We start from the raw sequence: 20,236 nt of genomic DNA, 5'->3' as shown, positions 1-20,236 counted from the left end.
GGAAGAGGGAAGGATCCAGTTAGTATTGATGAGTTTTTGAAATACCTCTTTTTACAAAGCTACATAGCAACTTTATTTTTGCTATCCAATAAAAACAAAGGACTGATCCAAAATATGCAGCTGTGGTCCCAGGATGACTGAATGTTCCAAACCATTGACTAATGTGGCAACCTCTACACATTTGAAGTCAGAAAAGGCTTATTCTGTGAATGAGAATTGCAGAACTAGACTTTTATGGTCAGTCTATTCTACCTTCTCATATCTGCACACACACACACAAGAATATTGATTCTGGATATTTCTGCATGTGCACACACACACACACATATGTATGTACATACAAACACCTAATATTTGCATGCAGAAATTCTAGAATTGATTCATAATTTGCTATTTGACAGCATCCCTCAGTTCCACCATCTTTACTCACTGTTTTCTTCAGATCAAATAAACATGCCAAATTTATTAATGTCTGAATTACCATATTTACTCAAATAGAAGATGATCCTGATTATAAGATGAACCCCCAAATTAGATTCTATATATTGAAAATTAATAAATTTGTTATAATTTTCCTTGTATAGACCTAATTATTGGAGTTTTGTCTTGAATTTGTCTTCCCCTAACTGCTACAGTAGGGGAAAAAAATTTGGGAGCTCAGGTAGCCGTTAGTTCTCTGCTTCCTCCCAATTTTTTCCCCTACCTGTCCCTTCCCCCTCCCCTTACTGTCAGACCCTGCTCTCCTTAAGCATGTGGAAGTGAGGAGAAAATTTGAACATACTAACCTTGCAATTAAACATGGCTTCAGCAAATTGCACATAGTACCCATACAGTTATGTCATCCAGAATTGATGCACTGTAACAGGTGCTGGGTGCACCTGTTACTTTAAGAAGGGAGAAGACTGTGGAAGGAGTTGAGTCAGCAAGAAGGAGACCACCTGACCAGAAAGGGGAGGAGCTTAACTGGGAGATAAGCTGGGGGCCAGAGCTGTTTCAACCTGACTGCTGACATGGAAGGAGCTCTTGAACAAGCAGCAGAAAGAAGGAGACTGCACTGCCAGGGGTTAAGAGAAGGCAGCCTTAGAACCACACAGGTTTGGGTGGTTTCGGAACTCAGAGTAGGTGGTCTCAAGAGGCCCAGTAGCAGGGCCAGAGCTTGGGAATAGAGTGGAGGTGGGACCAGAGAAGGTCTGTTGCCTGGGGCAACCAGGAGGTCTGGTGCTCAGGAAGGACTAGGTACCCAGCAGTAGTCAGAATAGCCAACAGAGGTGGGCAGACAGAGGCAGCAGCCTAAGCCCAGGAAGGGGCTAGGAAGATTGATGGCACAGGGACTGCAAATCCCAATACTGGCAGAGACTGGGTCCTGGTACAGGCCTAGGAGTGGTGATAATTGCTAATATCTGTGAGGCATGGGCTTGATGTAAGGGTGGTTGGAGCCCTGTAATAAGCCCTTAAGGCGCTGAGTAGTAACACCTGTACAGGAGCAGGGATCCCTGGGGCAGCTTCCCGTTCCAAGGATTTAATAACAATGAGGCGTGGAAGAAAATGTGAAAGGGAGCAAGCCTGAGGGGCAGAGAAAGGGCCAAACAGCCACTATGGTGCATCGTGGCCACCCCTGGGTCCAGCACATGCTGCATTCACATTATTTTTTTTTAAAACTGCTACACGTTTTAGCACAGGGGTTTCATAAACACAATTCTGAGCACACATTAGCACCTACTTATATCTATCATAAACTAAGCACTGTATTAGTCCAATGCCAAAAGGGTCATTATTTACCACACAGTTAACTGGACTGCCTTCCACCAGAGTCAACAGCATTTGATGACATGGTGAGCCACAAAACTGTGTTCAGTTCACCCAGAATCCCTCTGTTACACCCTCTTTCAGTCTGGCACATATGATTAAGGTGACCCCACCCTCCACAGTGACCACACAGCTCAGCAGTGTTCAGTATATGTATATACTCCAGATACCTACAAAGGATCCATGTGCTAATTTGCCTGCATTCATAACTGGAGCCAGGTGTTCTTTTCACAAATCCTGGGATGCTCCAAAAATGTATATGCAAATGAAGTGCAGGGCAACGTGGTCTAGATTCACTTACTGAAGGGCAGGGTCACACTAATCATATGTGCCAGGCTGAGAAAGGGGCTGACAGAGGAATTCTGGGTATGCAATGTTTGTGGCTCACTATGACTTGAAAACCAATTGGCTGTGAGTGAGACTGCTTTTAATGGGCACTACCACACCTACATGTATTATTCAGATGGCGTATTCAGGTCTTTGTGGTAGGTTCCCATCAGCTTATTTTCCTGATGTGGGCCGTGTGTTTTATAGTCATGCTCAGTGTTGGCAACATTTAATCAACTTCATAGTTTGTCTTCATTGCCAAGCACATGCTAGTTTTAGACAATCTATTTAATGAGATTTCTTGGTATGTAATAATAATAAATGTGGCTTCCTTCCCATGCCAATCGGGGGGGAACCTCGTCTTTTATTTGAGTAAATATGTTACTGTAACTATTTCCATTCTCAGCTGTTTAACATTAATTAAGCATATCAAAACTGTCCAGGTATTAGTAACTAGTCTTACATATAGCAGGTACAATAAAGGGTTTAATAAGAGTTTCCCACCTGACTAACACAGCTGGCCTGGCTAAGTGTGCTCACTGCTCTCATATAGCTCTGATTCCTTGAACGGAACTTTGGAGAATTGTAGTTGGCAGAGGGATCCAGGTTGTGAACCCCAGGCACATCACTTGCAGCTTGAAGGTAGCTCTGACTAGAAGGGAAAGAGGGAAAAATAGTAAAGTACATGAATTTACAGATGGAATAAATTATGATACTGAAGGTAGCAACTTGTATTAGCTTAAAAAATCCACACCCTCAGGCTGTTTTCACTGCCTGTATAACATGGCACAGCCCTCTTGATCTGTGCAACTTTACACAAGCAGAGAATTTGGTCAAAAGTTTACCAGTCACACATTAAAACTTATGAAACATTTTTGTCAAAATAAAATATTGCCAATCTTCCCTTGGCTACTCACCTTAAATTTTAAAGTAATAGTATGTCAAGGCTGATATGAACAACAACTGCTTCTGGAATATATACCAAGAAACCTGGGAAGCTGAAGTTTCTTCAGGGAAAAAATCCCTTTCATTTAGGATCCCTCTTTACTGCAGGTGTTATACATCAAGATATCTAAAGCATTAATATGTTTACAGAAGATCAAAGTATCACCTAAAGATGCACTTTGTATGGTGCACAGCTCATCTGTACAATCTCAGAAATAATTTTCAGCTCTCCGTTTAGAGGAGGAATGGTACAATGACACTACTCCCACCCCTTCCTCACTTTCATAGCACTTCTGGGTGTGTCTGCCCTAGCTTTTAAATCTCAGGTTAAATGAATGTTCATTAGCTTAGAGTAAAGAGCACATGTCTACTCTAGATCAAAGAACTGTCATTCAGTTAGGGTAAAGAATAAATGGTTGCAGAAAAATTTTGATATAAGTGGGAATGGTGAGTTTTCATCATCCTCAAAACACAAGGGTAAGAAGTCTCAGGTGGGTCCTTCAAAGTGCAGCACATTAATAAATACTTCAGACAACAGTGATTTTAATGCAGAAATTACTTAGTTTCCACATTCATGAAGTCCCACTGCAGAAAAGCCAAAAACCTGATGGTCAAGCCATTCACCTGGGAAATTCAGGTAAGTGAGGCAGAGTATGGACTTGAACCTGGGTCTTTTGCATCCCAGGTAAGCACCATAATGAGTGGGCTATTGACTATTCTGGAATAGTAGAACTCTTCTCTCTGAAAAACTTTTAAAGTTCTGGATTTCCTCTTGATATGGAACAGGAACCATGTTTGAAATTTTGAAAAATTTAAAGGAAAGGAGGGGAAACCTTTTCCCTTCAGCTGTCATTAGTTCTTGCCTTCCAGGAGATGCTTAAATTATTGCAAGATTGGCTGCTTGTTATTAGTCAAATCACACAGATTAAACAAAATGAAATTGTACAAGATTAATCTATGTTTATATGTCTGCATCAATAAAATAATATTTAAAGTAACAAATTAACATATCATACTGACTGTGTGTCTAATTCAGTTTACTATAGCAACAACTGCAGTAAAGTACCATTGCAACCACAGGGTAACATTAATAAAAAAGCTTCTCCTAAAAACAAATAGACTAGATTAAGATAATTGAGCCTCACTATCCAAGTTCAGGAATATCCATTTGCTCAATGAAAATATGTAAACTTTCCTTTAAAAGTAGCAGGCTATTAAGAGCTTTCCCTTTCATATAAGCACCAAAGTTTTCCCTTTATTGTTCTGCCTTTATTGTTAATTTATTAATGTATATTTGTATAAAAACATTTTAATGTTATTAATAAATATTATCTTCCAAAAGTGGATGAGAAAAAAAGTTCTCCACTTCTTATGGGACATTGCAAATAATACATCTTGAGACCAGAAGCAATCTGAAAAACACAAGAACTTTTAGGTTTTTTTCACTGAGATTTAGGCTTTCTAGGAGTTAAGTCATAGAGAACATGTGGAGAAAAAGGCTGAGAGAAATAAGATGTGCCAATACGATCAAAAAGCCTAAAAGTTCAATGATTTCTAACTTCTAATAGCTGACTTCTTTCTTTGCTATGCAAAGTAATCATTTAACAAGCTAATACTTAATTCTGGAATACCTACTTTCTCACAAGATACTACTATCATAAACTATAATCTACAATTTATATGGCAATAATTCATTAAGGAAATCCAGTATACTGTACTAATGCTAAGCAACTGAATTATGATGGATGAGGATTTAGATACTTCTTAGTAAGTAATTTTTACTTATCAGAGCACAGCAATTTATTCAAGGGACTGTAGCAGTGTAAGAGAAATGTTGCATATATTAGAGTGTAAAATGAAATTCAAATAGCTTCTATTAATATGTTGAATTTTTTCCAATATAAAGAAATGATAAATTGTAACCCAGAATAGCATTAAAACATTCCTGAGATATACTTTCAAATTAATCCTCTTGGGAAATTACAGATTATAAACCTGATATTACATTGATCCAGCCCCAAGTACATGTAGATATGACAGTTACAAACAAGAGGTGTCACCAGAAATGTAAATATCTACTTGCAAACTATTTATCATTCACCTGGATATGGGATATTGTTCAATGTACACAGTATATCAAAAACCATTTTGTGATAAAATATTGCTTTTAAATGGCAGCCATTCTGCATGCAGTAATAGGAACAAAATTCATGGCTTTCAGTTTTAAAAAGAAATGCAGATCTACTACTTTATGTACAAGCACTTTCTGGTTTGTACTAGGAATTTTTCCTTACAGACATGGAATGGAAACAAGACAGTTATGAAGATTTGTGTTTGAACATTCCCTCCCGATGAGCACTTGAGGAGCGTGTACACACATTCCAGTCACTGAATGTGACCCCAATTTTCTCTCCCCACCCTCTGTAGTACTGGATGTTCAGAGAGGAGCAGCCTGGCAGCTTTTATCAGAATTCAGTTGCTTTTCTAGGATTCAGGTTCTTAGTTCCAATGAACAGCTTGGTGTCTGTAAAAGCAACTGGAAACTAGGGAGATGCCTCAGTTCTTTATGGTCCACTAATAACTATCCTGCAGATCACAGTTTGATAACCACTGCCCTAAGAAGAAAGCTTAGGCATTACTGAGGCTTACTCTGATATGGCTTAGCAGTGTGTTATGATGACACACACTGAATAATGACACAACATGCCATTACTGTGTCCTCTTTTGGTCATTTCATCTTACAGTGGGTTTTGAAGAGGCCCAAAGAAAGCCAAGAAGGATAGTGAGAGAGCAAGATATACAAACAATAATTGAGAACACAAACTGTTTATTTGCCTTCAACCCATATCCTTAAAATTTCCTTTTAATTTTGTTTCCATGGAAGATGTACTGAGCTCTCTATACCCAGCTAGCTGTTTGTCTGTTTATGACTTTACACAGCACCCTTTATTGTAATATCTAAACATTAAATTTAGTTTTATTTTTCCTAGAATAGGAAAAGTTTAGAGGCAATTTGACAAAACATTTCAAAATTGTGGAAAGCACTGTGTAAAGAAATCAACTCTTCTGTCTCCCTTCCTTCCTGAAAAAAAAGTGAAGAAAATTACAGAGCAATACTATATATTTACAACCAAGGAAAGAAAGCATTCTTTTGTCTAGTCAACCTGTTGAATGCATTGACCCAAGAAGTGGCTCAGTTTTAGAGGATGAAACTGCTAATAACAAGTGCAGCTATGTAAGCTAAGATAATATCATGGGTAATCAAGCATCATGCTTTGCCTACAGTGATAAGGAAGAAATCCATTTCCCTCACCATTACCCATCTAGCTATGTACTTTATGGGAGAATTTTGAAATGTGTCTTGTCATCGCTTCTGCTGCCAGAGAAGATGGATAAATAATTTGACCCTTATTTTCTACTATGGCTTTTTCTCTTGCAAAGTTCATTCTGAATCAGTGCATTTTATTTACTGCTCTCTGTATATATATTCCTAAGAAAAGTAAAATCCCAGGCTCATCTGATTTATTTGGGCTGTCATAACAAGGACCTCCTTATAGTTCACATGCATTTTTATTTTCAGAAATCCTCCTTCCTTTGTGTTATGTGATTGTCAGAAAGATACAACAGACAATTTTTGTGTCAACACAGCCCACAGGCTTCGGCATGCAGTGTTGAGGGTAGTCTGAATCGTGCTCCATCTGCCATTCCACACTGCTTTGCCTCATTTTAGGATTGACTGATCTGCATACCCCTCTCATTGCTTTGGGCCCATGTTGGCTGCATAGCAGCTCACTCTTTAAAAGCTGTCAAAAATAGTCTATTTGAAGTCCCTATAATTCCATCAAAGTGCTATATTTAATATTATTGCCCTACAGCACTGTATTGTGTTACATAACCACTTGGAGTTGTGCAGAAGTCAAGGTAGTCATGGTAGTCTGGGATGAAGCAAAGATTCAGGAAACTCTTTAAAAACGTCATCAAAATTAAGACATATGTAAGAAGTGGGTGAACCAGGATTATACTTGTAACACTCTGCAATACTGGATCTAGAGTTTGGGCTATGACACATCAGGGGACTCTGACAAAGAAAAGTCATTACACAATAACGAGTGGAATGGGATCCCAAATTATATTAGCATCAATGTGCACCTTAACCAGTAAGGATCTTTCTTTGACTTATGAAATCTGGTTTCATATAAATAATTGGAATGACATATTATGATATGTTGGTTTTTCATCGTGTATCCTGGATGCCACCATATGGGCAGGCATAAACTAGTAGCTACTCTAAATTCTTCCCTGCCTCTTCTTTCCTTTGCTCAAAACAGTGACAGTGGAAGGTGATCAGTTTTGAAGCCAAGCATTACTGTGAGCATTTATAAATTGTCTGGTCTCAAGCATGCCATCCCTTATCTTGAGATCTATGCTTTCCTTCCTGGACATCTGACATGGTATGTCTTAAATCCCAAAATATCCTAAAAATATATATCAGGGATCAGTTCAAGACAACACTGACACAATGAAAATGTCGCAGCTCCATTTCCGTCAGCCTCCTGGCAACAGAAATATACCCCTTTTCTTGGCTTTCCTTTCTAGCCTTCCAGCACATAACCCTGCTTGTACCATAGAAAGGAACTTTTCAGAGTGCTTCTCTGAAGGTCAGTGAGACCTTCTTGAACATGCTCAGTAGGGATATGGTGGTGGCTGGAGACCACATTGGGTGTACCACTGAATTCAAGGGCTTAAAAAAATCTGTCCTGATAACTAGGCTGGAGTGTGCCAGAAGTTAGACCCAGAGAGAAGTGTTCTGGGACAACTCTCCGTGAACAGGGGCCAGGGGCCAGAAGACTGCAGTGGACTATCCTATTGAAAATACTGACTGGTCAGGGCTGTGTCAGCTCTGACTCCTGCTGCTAAAGAGAGATGTGAATTTGAGTAAATGCAGGAGTTCTTTTATACAATCCATTTGATCAATGAAGCTTCATGTGCCTGTATCTGGGTAGCAGAGGACAACTGGCTCTACCACAACAACATGTGGGAACAAATCCATGTTTTTGAATAAATAAGAGACGCATGATTTCCAACAGGTCCTGTCATCATCAATCTTCCAGTCCACCCTGCATTACTCTTGTTGAATCTGCCACAGTGACCCACTAGGTCCTCAAGTACAAGGTAAAAAAAAAAACTTTCAGAGGCATAGCATAAGTGCAGGGAATAGACATATGGCTCCATCAATTGCTCCATGAAGATGAAAATATCAATTAACTTCCTGAGCTTTGGCAAGCCTTAGACCCTATGCTGACTGAAGTATATTCTTCGATCACAAAAGCCCCTGCAGTGGCTGGGTAGTAACTGACCAACAGTAAGCCTCCAAATGATGCTGATCACATATATCTGAACAGTTAGGAAAGTTTTCATGTTGGTGCCTTGCTGTTATTGCACTTCTGGATGGGGTCTGCACAGACTTCTCCAGAAATGCCCTTTATCATCCTGGAATTCTATAGCCACTCCTCATCTTTCCACTGTCCTCCCATCTCCCACCAGCTGTTACCCAAGAAATGATGTTCTGCCAGCCAAAACAGATCCAATGAAAGTTCCTCCAGGACAAAGTGGTCTATTTCTTCCTCATCATCTTTCTGTTGAGGATGAACCTTCAGACACAGTAGCTGCTGCGATGCAGCCAAAAACACTGCAGTAAGTGCTTAGTAGCCTGGCAGGTGACCTCTAAAGTGACACCACTCAGCAGCAAGATGTCAAATACATTGCCAAAAGCCTCTGCCTACTTATGATGACCAAGACTGAGACATATTTCATTTATGCTGGTAGGTAACTTTGAAAAGCAGCAGGTAGCAAAAGAAGGGTGATGAGAGAGGAATTATGGGAATCTGAGAGTTTGGCCAAGTCCCAGAATTCCTGCCAATACTGGAATTCATGACATATGCCACAATATGTTGTAAGATAAGTCCCATACTTCATAGGGTCCATTAATGGGACAAAGGAGCCTGGATATCTGCTGTTAATGCTTGTGAGAGCAATGATTCTTGTGTAATATGAGATTTCCAGTGGTATGGACATTGCAAGGGCACATCATTAATATGCAAAAGTTATCCACATCACCGTGTAGACAAACAATTAATTTATCAGTCTTTACTCCTCATGATGAATCCAATTCAGGGTCACATGCTGCCATTCAGGCTCAGTCCCTTCTGCCTTTCCATTCAGCTGAGAGAGGGAGAGGAAAAGAAAGGTAATTGGGATTGGAGCTGGAGCATCAGACACCCAGCAGCAATCCAGGGACCCTGCACTGTACCCTCTCCACACACATACTTTTTTGCTCTGGGCTCTTTGATCTGCTCTACTGTCTATCACCCATCTTTGTAGAGGCAAATTTAGAGCTGAGAACAGAGCCACAGGTACCCCTAGCCAGTGCTGGAGGAGGCTGTAGCATTCTGAAACATTCCAGCGGGAGCAGAACAGAGGGGTGCATATGTCCTGGCTGAAATATTTGCTATATGAAAGGTTCTCAGCATGTTTCACTCAAAAACATTTCAGTTGTTAAGACTGTCCATGCTAGGAGCCTCCTTTGTCCCAATATCTTCATTAACTATCTGGAAGATGGGAAAGATTTAACCCTCAGCAAGTTTGTGGATGACACTAAGCTGGCGGGAGTAGTAAATCCACTGGAGGGTAGGGCTAGGATTCAGAGTGACCTAAACAAATTGAAAGATTGAGCCTAAAGAAATCTCAGGAGGTTCAACAAAGGTAAGTGCACAAGTCCTGTACTTAGGACAGAAGAATCTCATGCACCACTACAGCCTGGAGACTGACTGGCTAAGCAGCAATTCTCCAGAAAAAGACCAGGGAGTTACAGTGGACAGTAAGATAGATATGAGTCAACAAAGTGTCCTTGTTGCCAAGAAAGCTAACAGCGTACTGGGCTGCTTAGTAAGAGCATTGCAAGCAGATCAAGGGAAGTGATTATTCCCCTCTATTCAGGACTGGTGAGGCCACGTCTGGAGTACTGTGTTCAGTTTTGGGCCCCTCACTACAGAAAGGTTGTGGACAAATTAGAAATAGTTCAGTGGATGGCAATGGAAATGGTTAAGGGGCTGGGGCACATGACTTATGAGGAGAGGCTGAAGGAACTGGGCTTATTTAGTCTGGAGAAGAGAAGACTGAGGGGAAATATAAGACTTCAACTACCTGAAGAGTTCAAAAGTGGATGGAGCTAGACTGTTCCCCGTGGTGACAGATGACAGAACAAGAAGCAATAGTTTCAAGTTGCAGCAAGGGAGGTTTAGGTTGGACTTGAGGAAAAACTTTCTCACTGAGAGGGTGGTGAAGCTCTGGAACAAGTTACTTAGAAAGGTGGTTGAATCTCTATCCTTGGGGGTTTTTAAGGCCTGGCTTGACAAAGCCCTGGCTGGAATGATGTAGTTGGGGATGGTCCTGCTTTGAACAGGGGGTTGTACTAGATGACCTCCTGAGGTCCCCTTCAACCCTAATTTTCTATGATCTATGATTCTCAGTTATGTTTGCATCTGAGCCCCAAAACTCTCAGGATGGAAGATCACAACTGGTAATTTATAGCTGTTTTATCCCTTCCCCTTCCTCTCACATACACCTAATTCCAGAGCTCTAAGGGCATAGGCATATCCCTTCAGCAGCTCTGCAGGAAAAGCAGGCTTACCTGCCCACTTATATACCACTCAGAAACGTTCTGGAGGATGTTTCCTACCATGGTTACAAAGCATACTGTGGACAGAGATCTTGAGAGCAGTTGTGAATGACCACTCACTGTGTCTTTATCACTTAATTTTCTCAGGTTTGTCCCATGTAAAGTGGGAATAAGTGCGTGGGACCTGAGTTCCCTGCACATTTGGCAGAGCCAGGGAAGTAAGATATATTCAGCCATAGGCAATGTGTAGAGAGGGACATGGGGGGTGCATGGGCCCCCCCCCAAGATTGGCGCTCACCAGCTGGGGAACAAGGCTCGATAGCTGGTGCCCCCCCGAAAATGTGAAGGCACCAAAGGAAGCACCAGCAACAGCAATTGGCTGCTGGGGGACCCCCCCCAGTCGGTGATCCACCGCTGGTGCCCCCCCAGGATCAGGAGGCACCAGTCACCCATGTATATAGCAGCAAGAATCTTACCCCTGCATTCTTAATAAGTCACCTACTTCATGAAGAGAATGTGAGATTTCCAGAAAATCAGTATTATTCAATGGACTCCACTGCGAGGGCCAAAAAAAATCTCATGTGTTAAGTAAAGATTTGTAATACTCCATAGTTTTGTGCTTTTGACTTTTTTTATGTCATCATAATTTCTACAAAATCTGTGAAAGAATTAATTATGATATTAGGGGACATATAACCATCTTAGTTGGGTTGTCATTATGTGAGATGCAGAAACATCTTTCAGTAACAGAAAGGATAAAATTTTCAAGAGAACAGGATGGCAGTTAACAAGCAGATGGCATTAGCAATTTTCCAGTAGTTATCAAAACCTATTTTGCTGAGAGATTTGCATTTGAATGCACATTCATTCTTTACCTCGTATCTATCTTAACTTTGACTTTGGATATATATACAACCACTCATCAACCTGGATCTAATAATTGGGTTTAGCTAGAAGTGCCATTCTGTAGCAGCTGAAAGCCAGATAGTGACTTTGTGTAGCCCTACTGAAGTAAATTGGGGTCTGCATGGGGGCATGTTATGTACCAATTTAATTGCTATAGACTATAGATACTAAGTTTGACTCTCCCTAAAGGTAGAGTTGTTATTTTAGGTCCCTTGGCATACTGCAGTTAATTTATCTATAGTAGAAAATTTACTTTCTAAGCTTTGCCAAACTATAATAGATTTTTTTTTAGTATGAATGTGATAGAAATTAGATTCTGGGCCAAATTCAATTAAAAATGCTACGTATTTCCCTTCCCTTTCATTTTTAAAAAAATGTCATCTTAGATATTGAATGATTGATTTATTAGAATAAGAATGAATTAGGAGAAGGGCAGAGATTACCATTCCTCTCCCTGTGAAATTTCTAATAATCACTAAAAGGAAAAATAAGGTCCTTTCTGTTTCAGTGAAATGTAATGCTTTCTTAATTCTAGAATGCTAGAGCCACAGGAACAATGACCAAAGATGATTTAATAACTGACTGTTATGGTTGTGATGGCCAGAACCAAAGGGGTTAATGAGCAACTTATATCAAAAAAAGATTTGTTTCTTGAAAGCATCTGGTAATGGCATATAGTTAATATTAGCTAAGGCAAAGCTTGCAAGATTGTTTCCCGCAGACGTATCCTGTCTGTCAGAAGCATAACCATAATGTTAAAATTAACTGTCTGTACCAATCATAAGACTAACATGGGCCCCAAGAAGCGGAACTAGAAAACAAAACTGCAGATTTTAGCTGATCTAACAATTTTTGCTTAAAAGTCAGTAAAATTGGCAAACCTGACAACAAGGTATAATTAACACATTCAAAAAATTCCAAGTGGGTTGAACTTAGGCGGGGGAAAATGCTAATCTTAGACTACAAAGTGATGTGGTATGATTTGCTTATTGGGTAAACCCAAGTTTAGGTAGTAACTTACTATAATAATTTCTAACACCTTTTAACCCCATAGGCTGTAGGGTAAGATTGTGAGTGGCTCTAAAGCCAACAGATTAGCACAGGACAGGATATAAAGGAACACACACGTCAGGTGACCAGTAGAAAGGACGGAACAGCGTGGTCATTGCTGTTCCAAGCCTGGACTCCAGGCTCCCTGTGTGAGCAAGGACCAGATCCTGACTGAGGGGCATTCCCTGGTGTTCCCTCCGACAGCATGGATCGGGGACACCTGACTTCACTGGATCAACTTGATGTGTGCCTGGCACTGAGGGACTATTGATAAGTTGCCAACCAAGTGGGAACTCTTTGTCAATTTGTCTGTCTGTTTTTATTATCACTGCCAATTTTTAACTTGTATTGTTATATTGTCTGTTTATTAGCTTAACCTTTTTATTAACTGTTATAGGTGTAAACCATATTTTGCTGTTTAAACATATTTTTGTTGCTATTTTGCTGCTATAAGTAAAATTTATCTTTACTGTTATAGGTGAAAATCCTATTTGCTTCACTCCTAACTCTGCCTCCTTGATCCCAAACTAAACAGCCCAGTGGCTGATACTGTTGCAGCACCCAGTCAGACTGCAACCAAATTGATACACTCACAGTGGCCAGCTAGCCTGTGACATATGGTGAAGGACCTAGGATGCAAACATTTTACAAAATAATTTTAAGCATAATTTAGTTTTGTTCTCATTAACATCTTTAAATGGTAATACTACTAACCGTATGTATGAACTCACTACTGTTTTTGATGCTTTCCCTTGCTTAATTCTTTGCTCCCTGAAACAATGGCCTATAGAAGTTGGGGAGACAAATTTGAAAAGCATCTAGATAACTCTGTAGCCTTGAAAGTCCTATTGACTTTTATTGAATTTGGTCTCCCAAATTCCTCTTAAATGTTGGTTATGCTTTTAAATCACCTTGAGACTAGATTCACAAAGGGACTTGAGAACTGTGACACCTACCTCTTAGGTGCCTGGATACCATGTGGAATCCTCAACTACAAGTACCCTGAAACAACCTTTGGTTGTTTTTCATTCTGGGCAGTTAGGTTCCTAAACATGGGAAGCAAGGACCTACTTAAATCAGTGGATAAGAAATGCTGAAATTGAGGTTTCAGGCAAGCTCCATGAAAAGGCATGGGCTCCACAAAAAAGAGCAGGCTCCCTGAAAAAAAAAACTTACTCAAAATAAAATACTGGTTCCCTCTGGCTGCTGCTCCTGCCCCTTCCTGCTGATTGATGGTGATGGCTCTCTACCATATGGCACTGCCCTTTGCCACCAATTGGCAGTGGGGGTGGGGGGTGGGACTGCATGATGGACAGCACTCACAGCCAATAAGCCACCAGGGCCCCTTGGCCAATCAGAGGCATGGGGGGAATGCCACACTCTGCCCATGAAAATGGCTTGTGAAATTGGCTGGCAGCTGCCTCGAGTTCAGTAGATCCCTAGCCATGATGAAGTAGGGGGAGGCTTGTTTTCAAATTGATATGCTGCTCCTCTGTTCATTGGTACAGCAGATTGGACATGACTCTCTCAGCTCCCATGAGTGCCCCAGCCACTAGGCTATTAATCAATCTCCCCTGCCTATATAAATATTTAATGACTTACGTGAAATGACTCCAACAAGAGGTAAAAGGTAAAAGGGCATCATTCTAGAAAAGCTAATAGTTTGGGGATTTGAACACTTGCTTGCATGTGGGAGATCTGGTACAAGGCTGTGCTTCAGATCTGGCAGAATGGGGATGTAAAACAGCTCTATTTCTCACTGGCCCTTTGTTTATAAGAAACACTCAATCTAATAGGTATTCTCATCCTAGTATGAGTATTCTCCCTGGGGTTAGGCACTGAGCTGTTGGCACCATCAGGGCTTAGATAGTTTTATGCATGCCCATAACATAAATTAAGATATGCAGGTACTTTAGGCCTCAAAGGAGTTAGGTGGGAGTGGGGGGAGGGGGAGGAAGGTGCTGAGCTGAGCCATTGTCAGACATGGCTAAGTCATTTTGTAGATATATAGTCCTTTGGAAATTGTTACCCATTATGGTTTTCTTTAAGAAGCCACTTCTTTCTTGCCTTTTTGTTTAATTTTCCCCACAAGATACATACCCATAGATATCCAATAGGCCCTGGCTTGCAAAAGAGTTAAATATGGGCTAAATCCCTCTGTATTCAGCAAAGGACTTTAAGCACCCACTTAAGTTTAATTAGAGTGAGTTGGACTTTAGCCATAAGTGCTTTATTGAATAAGGGACCCAGACTATGGAGACCGGTGATGACTCCATGTAACTTTTAAAAATGAAATAAAAGTTACATCAGGAAAATAGAGCTGTTTTCTATTTCACAAACTAAAAATATCTTTTTCCAAATTCTTGCCTGAAGCAGGAAATATTTTTTAAACCTTTTATTTTAGGAGCTTACTCAGAAAGAAAACCAAAACAAAAAACACAAAACAAAAAAAACCTTACCTCTTGATCTAGCTTTTCAAATGGGAAGTAAAAGTAAGACACTAGATGAGTTCAGGAGTGAAGCGGCACCTCAGTGTTAAAAAACAACACACATTTTCATCAGAACCTATAAATTCATGGTTGTAACTCTGACCTTTGTAACTCATTCTTGCTACAGCATACTACAGGCTGAACTACCTCTTTCCAATATGTCTGTCCTATCTGTTCAAATCTCTACACTCCTGTCAGAGCTTGAAGATCCCTCATTCCCCTTCCCTATTAACATTCCCATCTCCACCCCAATCCAGTGGCCTTGTATTCAGGCCACAGCCAAAGTAATGGTAGCCTCTACTATCATTCAATGCATTGGGTTTGGAGTGCATGCCAGTGAAGAGCAAACAGACTTTGGAAGAACAAAGTGTCTTTCATTGCTCAGGAGCAAACACTATTCTCTTGACTGTAGTTGACAATTCTGCCACCATGGCATTGGTTTAATGATTGCCCTATTACTTTGATAACATTTTGTAATTAGCCATCAAACTGCTCTCAGTAAACCTCCAATTTCACCCCTCAGAGACTCTGAGCAGGCTACTAGTTCAGCTCAGAGCCTTGGAAAGCTGTTAATGAAGTGTGGAACTGGGTTTTTACAGTCAGGAGGATGAGAAAAAAAGCAAAGATTAATAAAAAAAGCAAATAAAAGATGAACATGGTTTTTCTACCCATTAATTTTTCTTCTCATCTCCTCTACTGAAAATATTCCCTCAATACCACCCTCTCCATCTCTGAAATACATATAGAAAACATTTTTTTAAATGAAGTGTTAAACTTAAAAATGAATGGGTGTATCAGCAACCTGTTGCAAAGGGTTGCAGTGAAATATTGCATTAATTTATATAGCAAGGAAGTATTCCAGAAACTTTTTAGCACAACCCCGAACCATCACAGGAGTATGATGAGCCCTTTTAGTTTCTGCATGTCAAGCAGTATTCCATCAGAAGGACAATATACCTAAACTTGCCACAATTTCCACCGTCACTGAAGCATCTGGCTTCAGCCACTGTCCGAGGCAGGATAACTGGACAAGCAGTTCCAATATTTTGTTTTTATTTTCTTATTTTACATGCCATGCAGTGCTATATTCCCAACTGAGTCCAAGGGTATACCTACGCAGCACAGTGCAATGCCATGCAGAAATATCCAAGCTCTGAATGAGATAGCTTGGGTACTAGAAGCAGTGTTAGTGTGGTGCTTCCCTTGGGCTTTTTTCTCAACAGGGCTGATTAGCTAGGAGGAAATGCTGTGCCAATGCTGCTATATGATCTTCCAGAAAATTATCTCCTGTTTAGAGGTAGAGTTAACATTTCTGAATGGCACTGCATTTCGTTACCTAGACATGCCACAGGGACAGAAGCTTGTTGAGGAGATTAGGTAGAATCTAATCTTGTCAGGCAAGATTATAATAGCTTCAGTGACTGTGATTATTTTATGTTAGATATATGAACCATTTTTCGTAATGCTATACCATTTACTGGTGAAATACTACCACATATCAGAGATATATTCAACGTAGATGTACGATCTACAGTAAAGTCTGTTAGAGAAATGAGGAAAAATTACACAGCATATTGTTACTATTATAATTCTACTGTTATCTGTCTGCATGACTGTTAACAATATGACCAGAAAAGAGCAAATGTTATAACTCTGGGTTAAATGCTATTATTACTCCTTTTTTCATAAGCAGTTAGCCATTTTCAGAACACTACACAACCTTCCTGTTAGGAGAAACTGATACTAGAGCTTGATATTGCATTGATTCAATCCGTGCATTTATAAGTTGGCACAAAGTCCTGATTCCCTGAATAAAGGTGAAATCAAACATCAGAATGCATTTTTTTGCTGCTAGTTTCAAACCTCTTTCCAGACATACTTACTCCATAAGGCTCTCTTCTGGTTTTTTTCCTTAGAATTGTGCTACATGTACTTCTGGTGGCTGTCACTAGTGTTTTCTCACTACTGTCTCTCTCAACTTCTCTGTTTTTTGGCTGCTTCTGTCAGATATATGGAGATACTGCTCTGGTCCAGTCACCCCCAGGCTCCTCTATTGCTTATTAGATAATAATAACATTATTTTGAGCCACACGATTCAGTTTATACTCTCAGCGTATTTTGAGCAAAGGCTCCTATATTTCAGGTATGAATTCAATAAAATTGCTCAATGGCTTTTTAGATTTCTCCTGAAAGAAAGGCAGCTTTTTATACTTCCTGGCTTCTGTGAGGCTTAACCCAAATCCATAATGATATTATACTCCACCTGTAAACAACAGGGTGAAATAAAAAGGTTTGTGCTTTACCTCAAAGTCTATATTTGATACAGGATATATGCAACTATAAAACTAAAAATGTTGATTTGTTTCCCTATTCTGATTACAAATAGTCAAGACAATTTCTACAGCAAATGTGAGTACAGGCATGATTCCAAGAAGCAACAAACTCAAACTGTGATAGATACATGAATCTGCTTCTGCTTCCATCACTGCATATTTTATTATGCTATATATCTCTCAAATCTACGTTTATTATAATAACAAAGTATACCAGGAAGTCAGCCATTTGGATTTACAATAGTGGGACTTGCACTACCCTCGTTTTAATTTTTGAAGTACAATAGCAAGCAAAGAGAGAGTTTAAGGAACAATGCTTTGTCTATCCTTCCACCATGCTGAGCTCAGGAGTGGCTCCATGAAGCACACCCCAGCCTCTACTAAACCCTGGTAGTGAGGCAAAGTACCCTTGTCAGAGTAGCCTGGGTCTATGCTAAAAGTATACTTGTAAACAGAGGCCAAGAGTGGTGTTAGCTGCATCCTCATGGCTTTTATAAAGCAGCCACATCTCATTTGTGGGATCTGGCACACATGAAGCAGGCACGCATGGGGTGAGTGGTTTCACAGAATTATTCCCATGCATAGCATGGAGGCACTATAGGCATGCCCATCGAGTCAGATTTTTAAAGGTATATAAGGACATGTCAGCATTTGAAACCACCACTAAATGCCATCTTCCCCTTTAAGCACCTAAATATCACCCTGAAATGGTACTAACCTGATCTTGTACTTACTTTTTACTGGACGCGTCTACACAGATGCTTAATGGGCAGAAGGCTGATTCTACTGTGCATTAGTGTGGTGGGCAAAGCCCATGCTAATGTGTTAATACACAGTAGATTTAGTCTAATACACAGTAGTATCACAAACAACACCCCCATTCATCTGCCCTAATGTGCAGTAGTGCTGATTTTGGCACGTTGATTATGGTACCTATTATTACAGGTACTAAATGTGCCATAATTACAGCTCATGTATGAACATGTAGACGTGCCCACTCAGAACTTTCATTTGGATCAAAAGCCATTAGGGGGAGAAGACTTTCTTACTAGAAATGACTTCTTTGTCTTAAAAAAGAAACAATTTCTCCATTAAAATTTTCACTAAGTCAGATACTCTTAAAAGTTTACAGTAAAAATGCTATTTGACCAGCAACATGTTGCTAAATAAAATAACTTGTTGTAAATTATATGCATCTGTCATTTAGATTTCTAACAATTCAGAACAACCAAATACAGATGGCTTATTTTAATCAGATAAGAAAAAAGGTAAAAATCAGCTAAATTCTAAGCACTTCATCCCTCAGCACAGGTGGCTGATGAAATTAATTTTAGTTAGGTGCATACAGTTTCAAGCTTTGTTGAAGCTGAGCTACAAGCTAATGTTTTATTTTTCTACATTCAGGATACGGTATAACTCCAAACAGAGTCTTCTGAAACTATTAAGCCAATATACATACAGATATAGTAATTTATTAACAATGAACATTTGTTACACCACTGCAATAATTCTACATTTGTTACTGCAAGAATATTAGTGTTGAGTCAAAGACCTGAGTGCTTTTTCAGATCTCAGACCTGAGCCAATATTACACAACTGCACAACAGGATAAGGACGTGTATGTATTCCTTTTATTCCTTTGTGTGAGTCTTCTCCACCTGGTGGACAGGCCAATAGCCAATGAATACACCTGAAATCATTTACCAAAAGAAAGAATCTGTGTTGGATAAGTTCTGCCAGTCATTGCAAAGGAAGAATTAGAAATTAGAAGGTGGCTGTTAGTAACAAGCTGGTTCCTAGTCTGTTCCTGGCACAGTGCAACTACATATAACCCTGGCTCATAGCTTGATCCACAACTGAATCATAGAAAATCAGGGTGGAAAGGGACCTCAGGGCTAGGCACAGACATTACACATAAACCAGTTTAAGTGATCAGAAACTGGTTTAAACCTGTATCAGAACAGATGTTCAGTACACACACACCAAATTGATACCACATTCAACCAGGTTTATCTCAAACCAGTTTCAGCCATTTTCAGACTGAACTGATTTGGCTAAAACCGGTTTATGCAATGTCTGTCCCAGATCTCTTGCTGGTTTAAGATAAATCAGAGTCCCCCAGTATCCCAGTGTGGTTTCTAGGCTGTGGGGGTGTGTGTGTTTCTACCCAACAGCAGAGCTGGCCCCTCCCATCTTCTCCCTGGCTGAGATTTGCAGGCACAGCAGGGTCTGCTGACTTCCCCGTGCCCTCCTCCCTTTTGCCACTTACTGCTTAAGTAGGGATCTCTTCCTCCTTTCTCCCACAGCACAGATCATAGCCAGCATGTGGTATGCTAGCTGATACTATATAAGGCTCTGGTAGAGACTGCAGACACAGCAGGGTCTGCATGGCTTCCCCCTGTCCGAATCCCCCCTCACTGTTCAAGCAGGACATCTCCCACTCCCTCCTTTTGCCCACAGAATGGACCCCAGCCCCAGGGACCTTAGGCATGTGGTGTGCTAGCTAATGTGGAGAGGTGTTTCGTGTGAGCCTCCAATTTCATTGGGACAGGCTGGCAGACAGAACAGGACTTTTGGAGCTAATTAACAGGTCAGCCTGGTAAGCTGTTTACGAAGTTTGAAGTAATAGGAGAGAGGCCATTGTTTTGCTAATTGGGTGATAAAGACTGTTATCAGCCTCCTCCCCCGGGTTGGCTTGCTTG

The 20,236-nt window shown here is 40.3% G+C and overlaps 1 protein-coding gene across 1 annotated transcript in view; it reads right to left on the bottom strand.

Moving 5' to 3' along the window:
* DLGAP2 (DLG associated protein 2) overlaps positions 1-20,236 on the bottom strand; it is an 803,365-nt gene that overhangs the window by 101,111 nt on the left and 682,018 nt on the right. The window contains exon 8 of the mRNA XM_090033149.1: positions 2,638-2,785. Within this exon, the coding sequence (XP_089889275.1) occupies positions 2,638-2,785 (148 nt within the window). The remainder of the gene's footprint in view (positions 1-2,637; positions 2,786-20,236) is intronic.

This window comes from Crocodylus siamensis, chromosome 1 (assembly GCF_052110815.1).
Source record: "Crocodylus siamensis isolate JL-2025a chromosome 1, ASM5211081v1, whole genome shotgun sequence".
NCBI lineage: Eukaryota > Metazoa > Chordata > Crocodylia > Crocodylidae > Crocodylus > Crocodylus siamensis.
The sequence above is the reverse complement of the archived record's forward strand: the minus strand, read 5'-3'. Positions and strand labels throughout refer to the sequence as shown.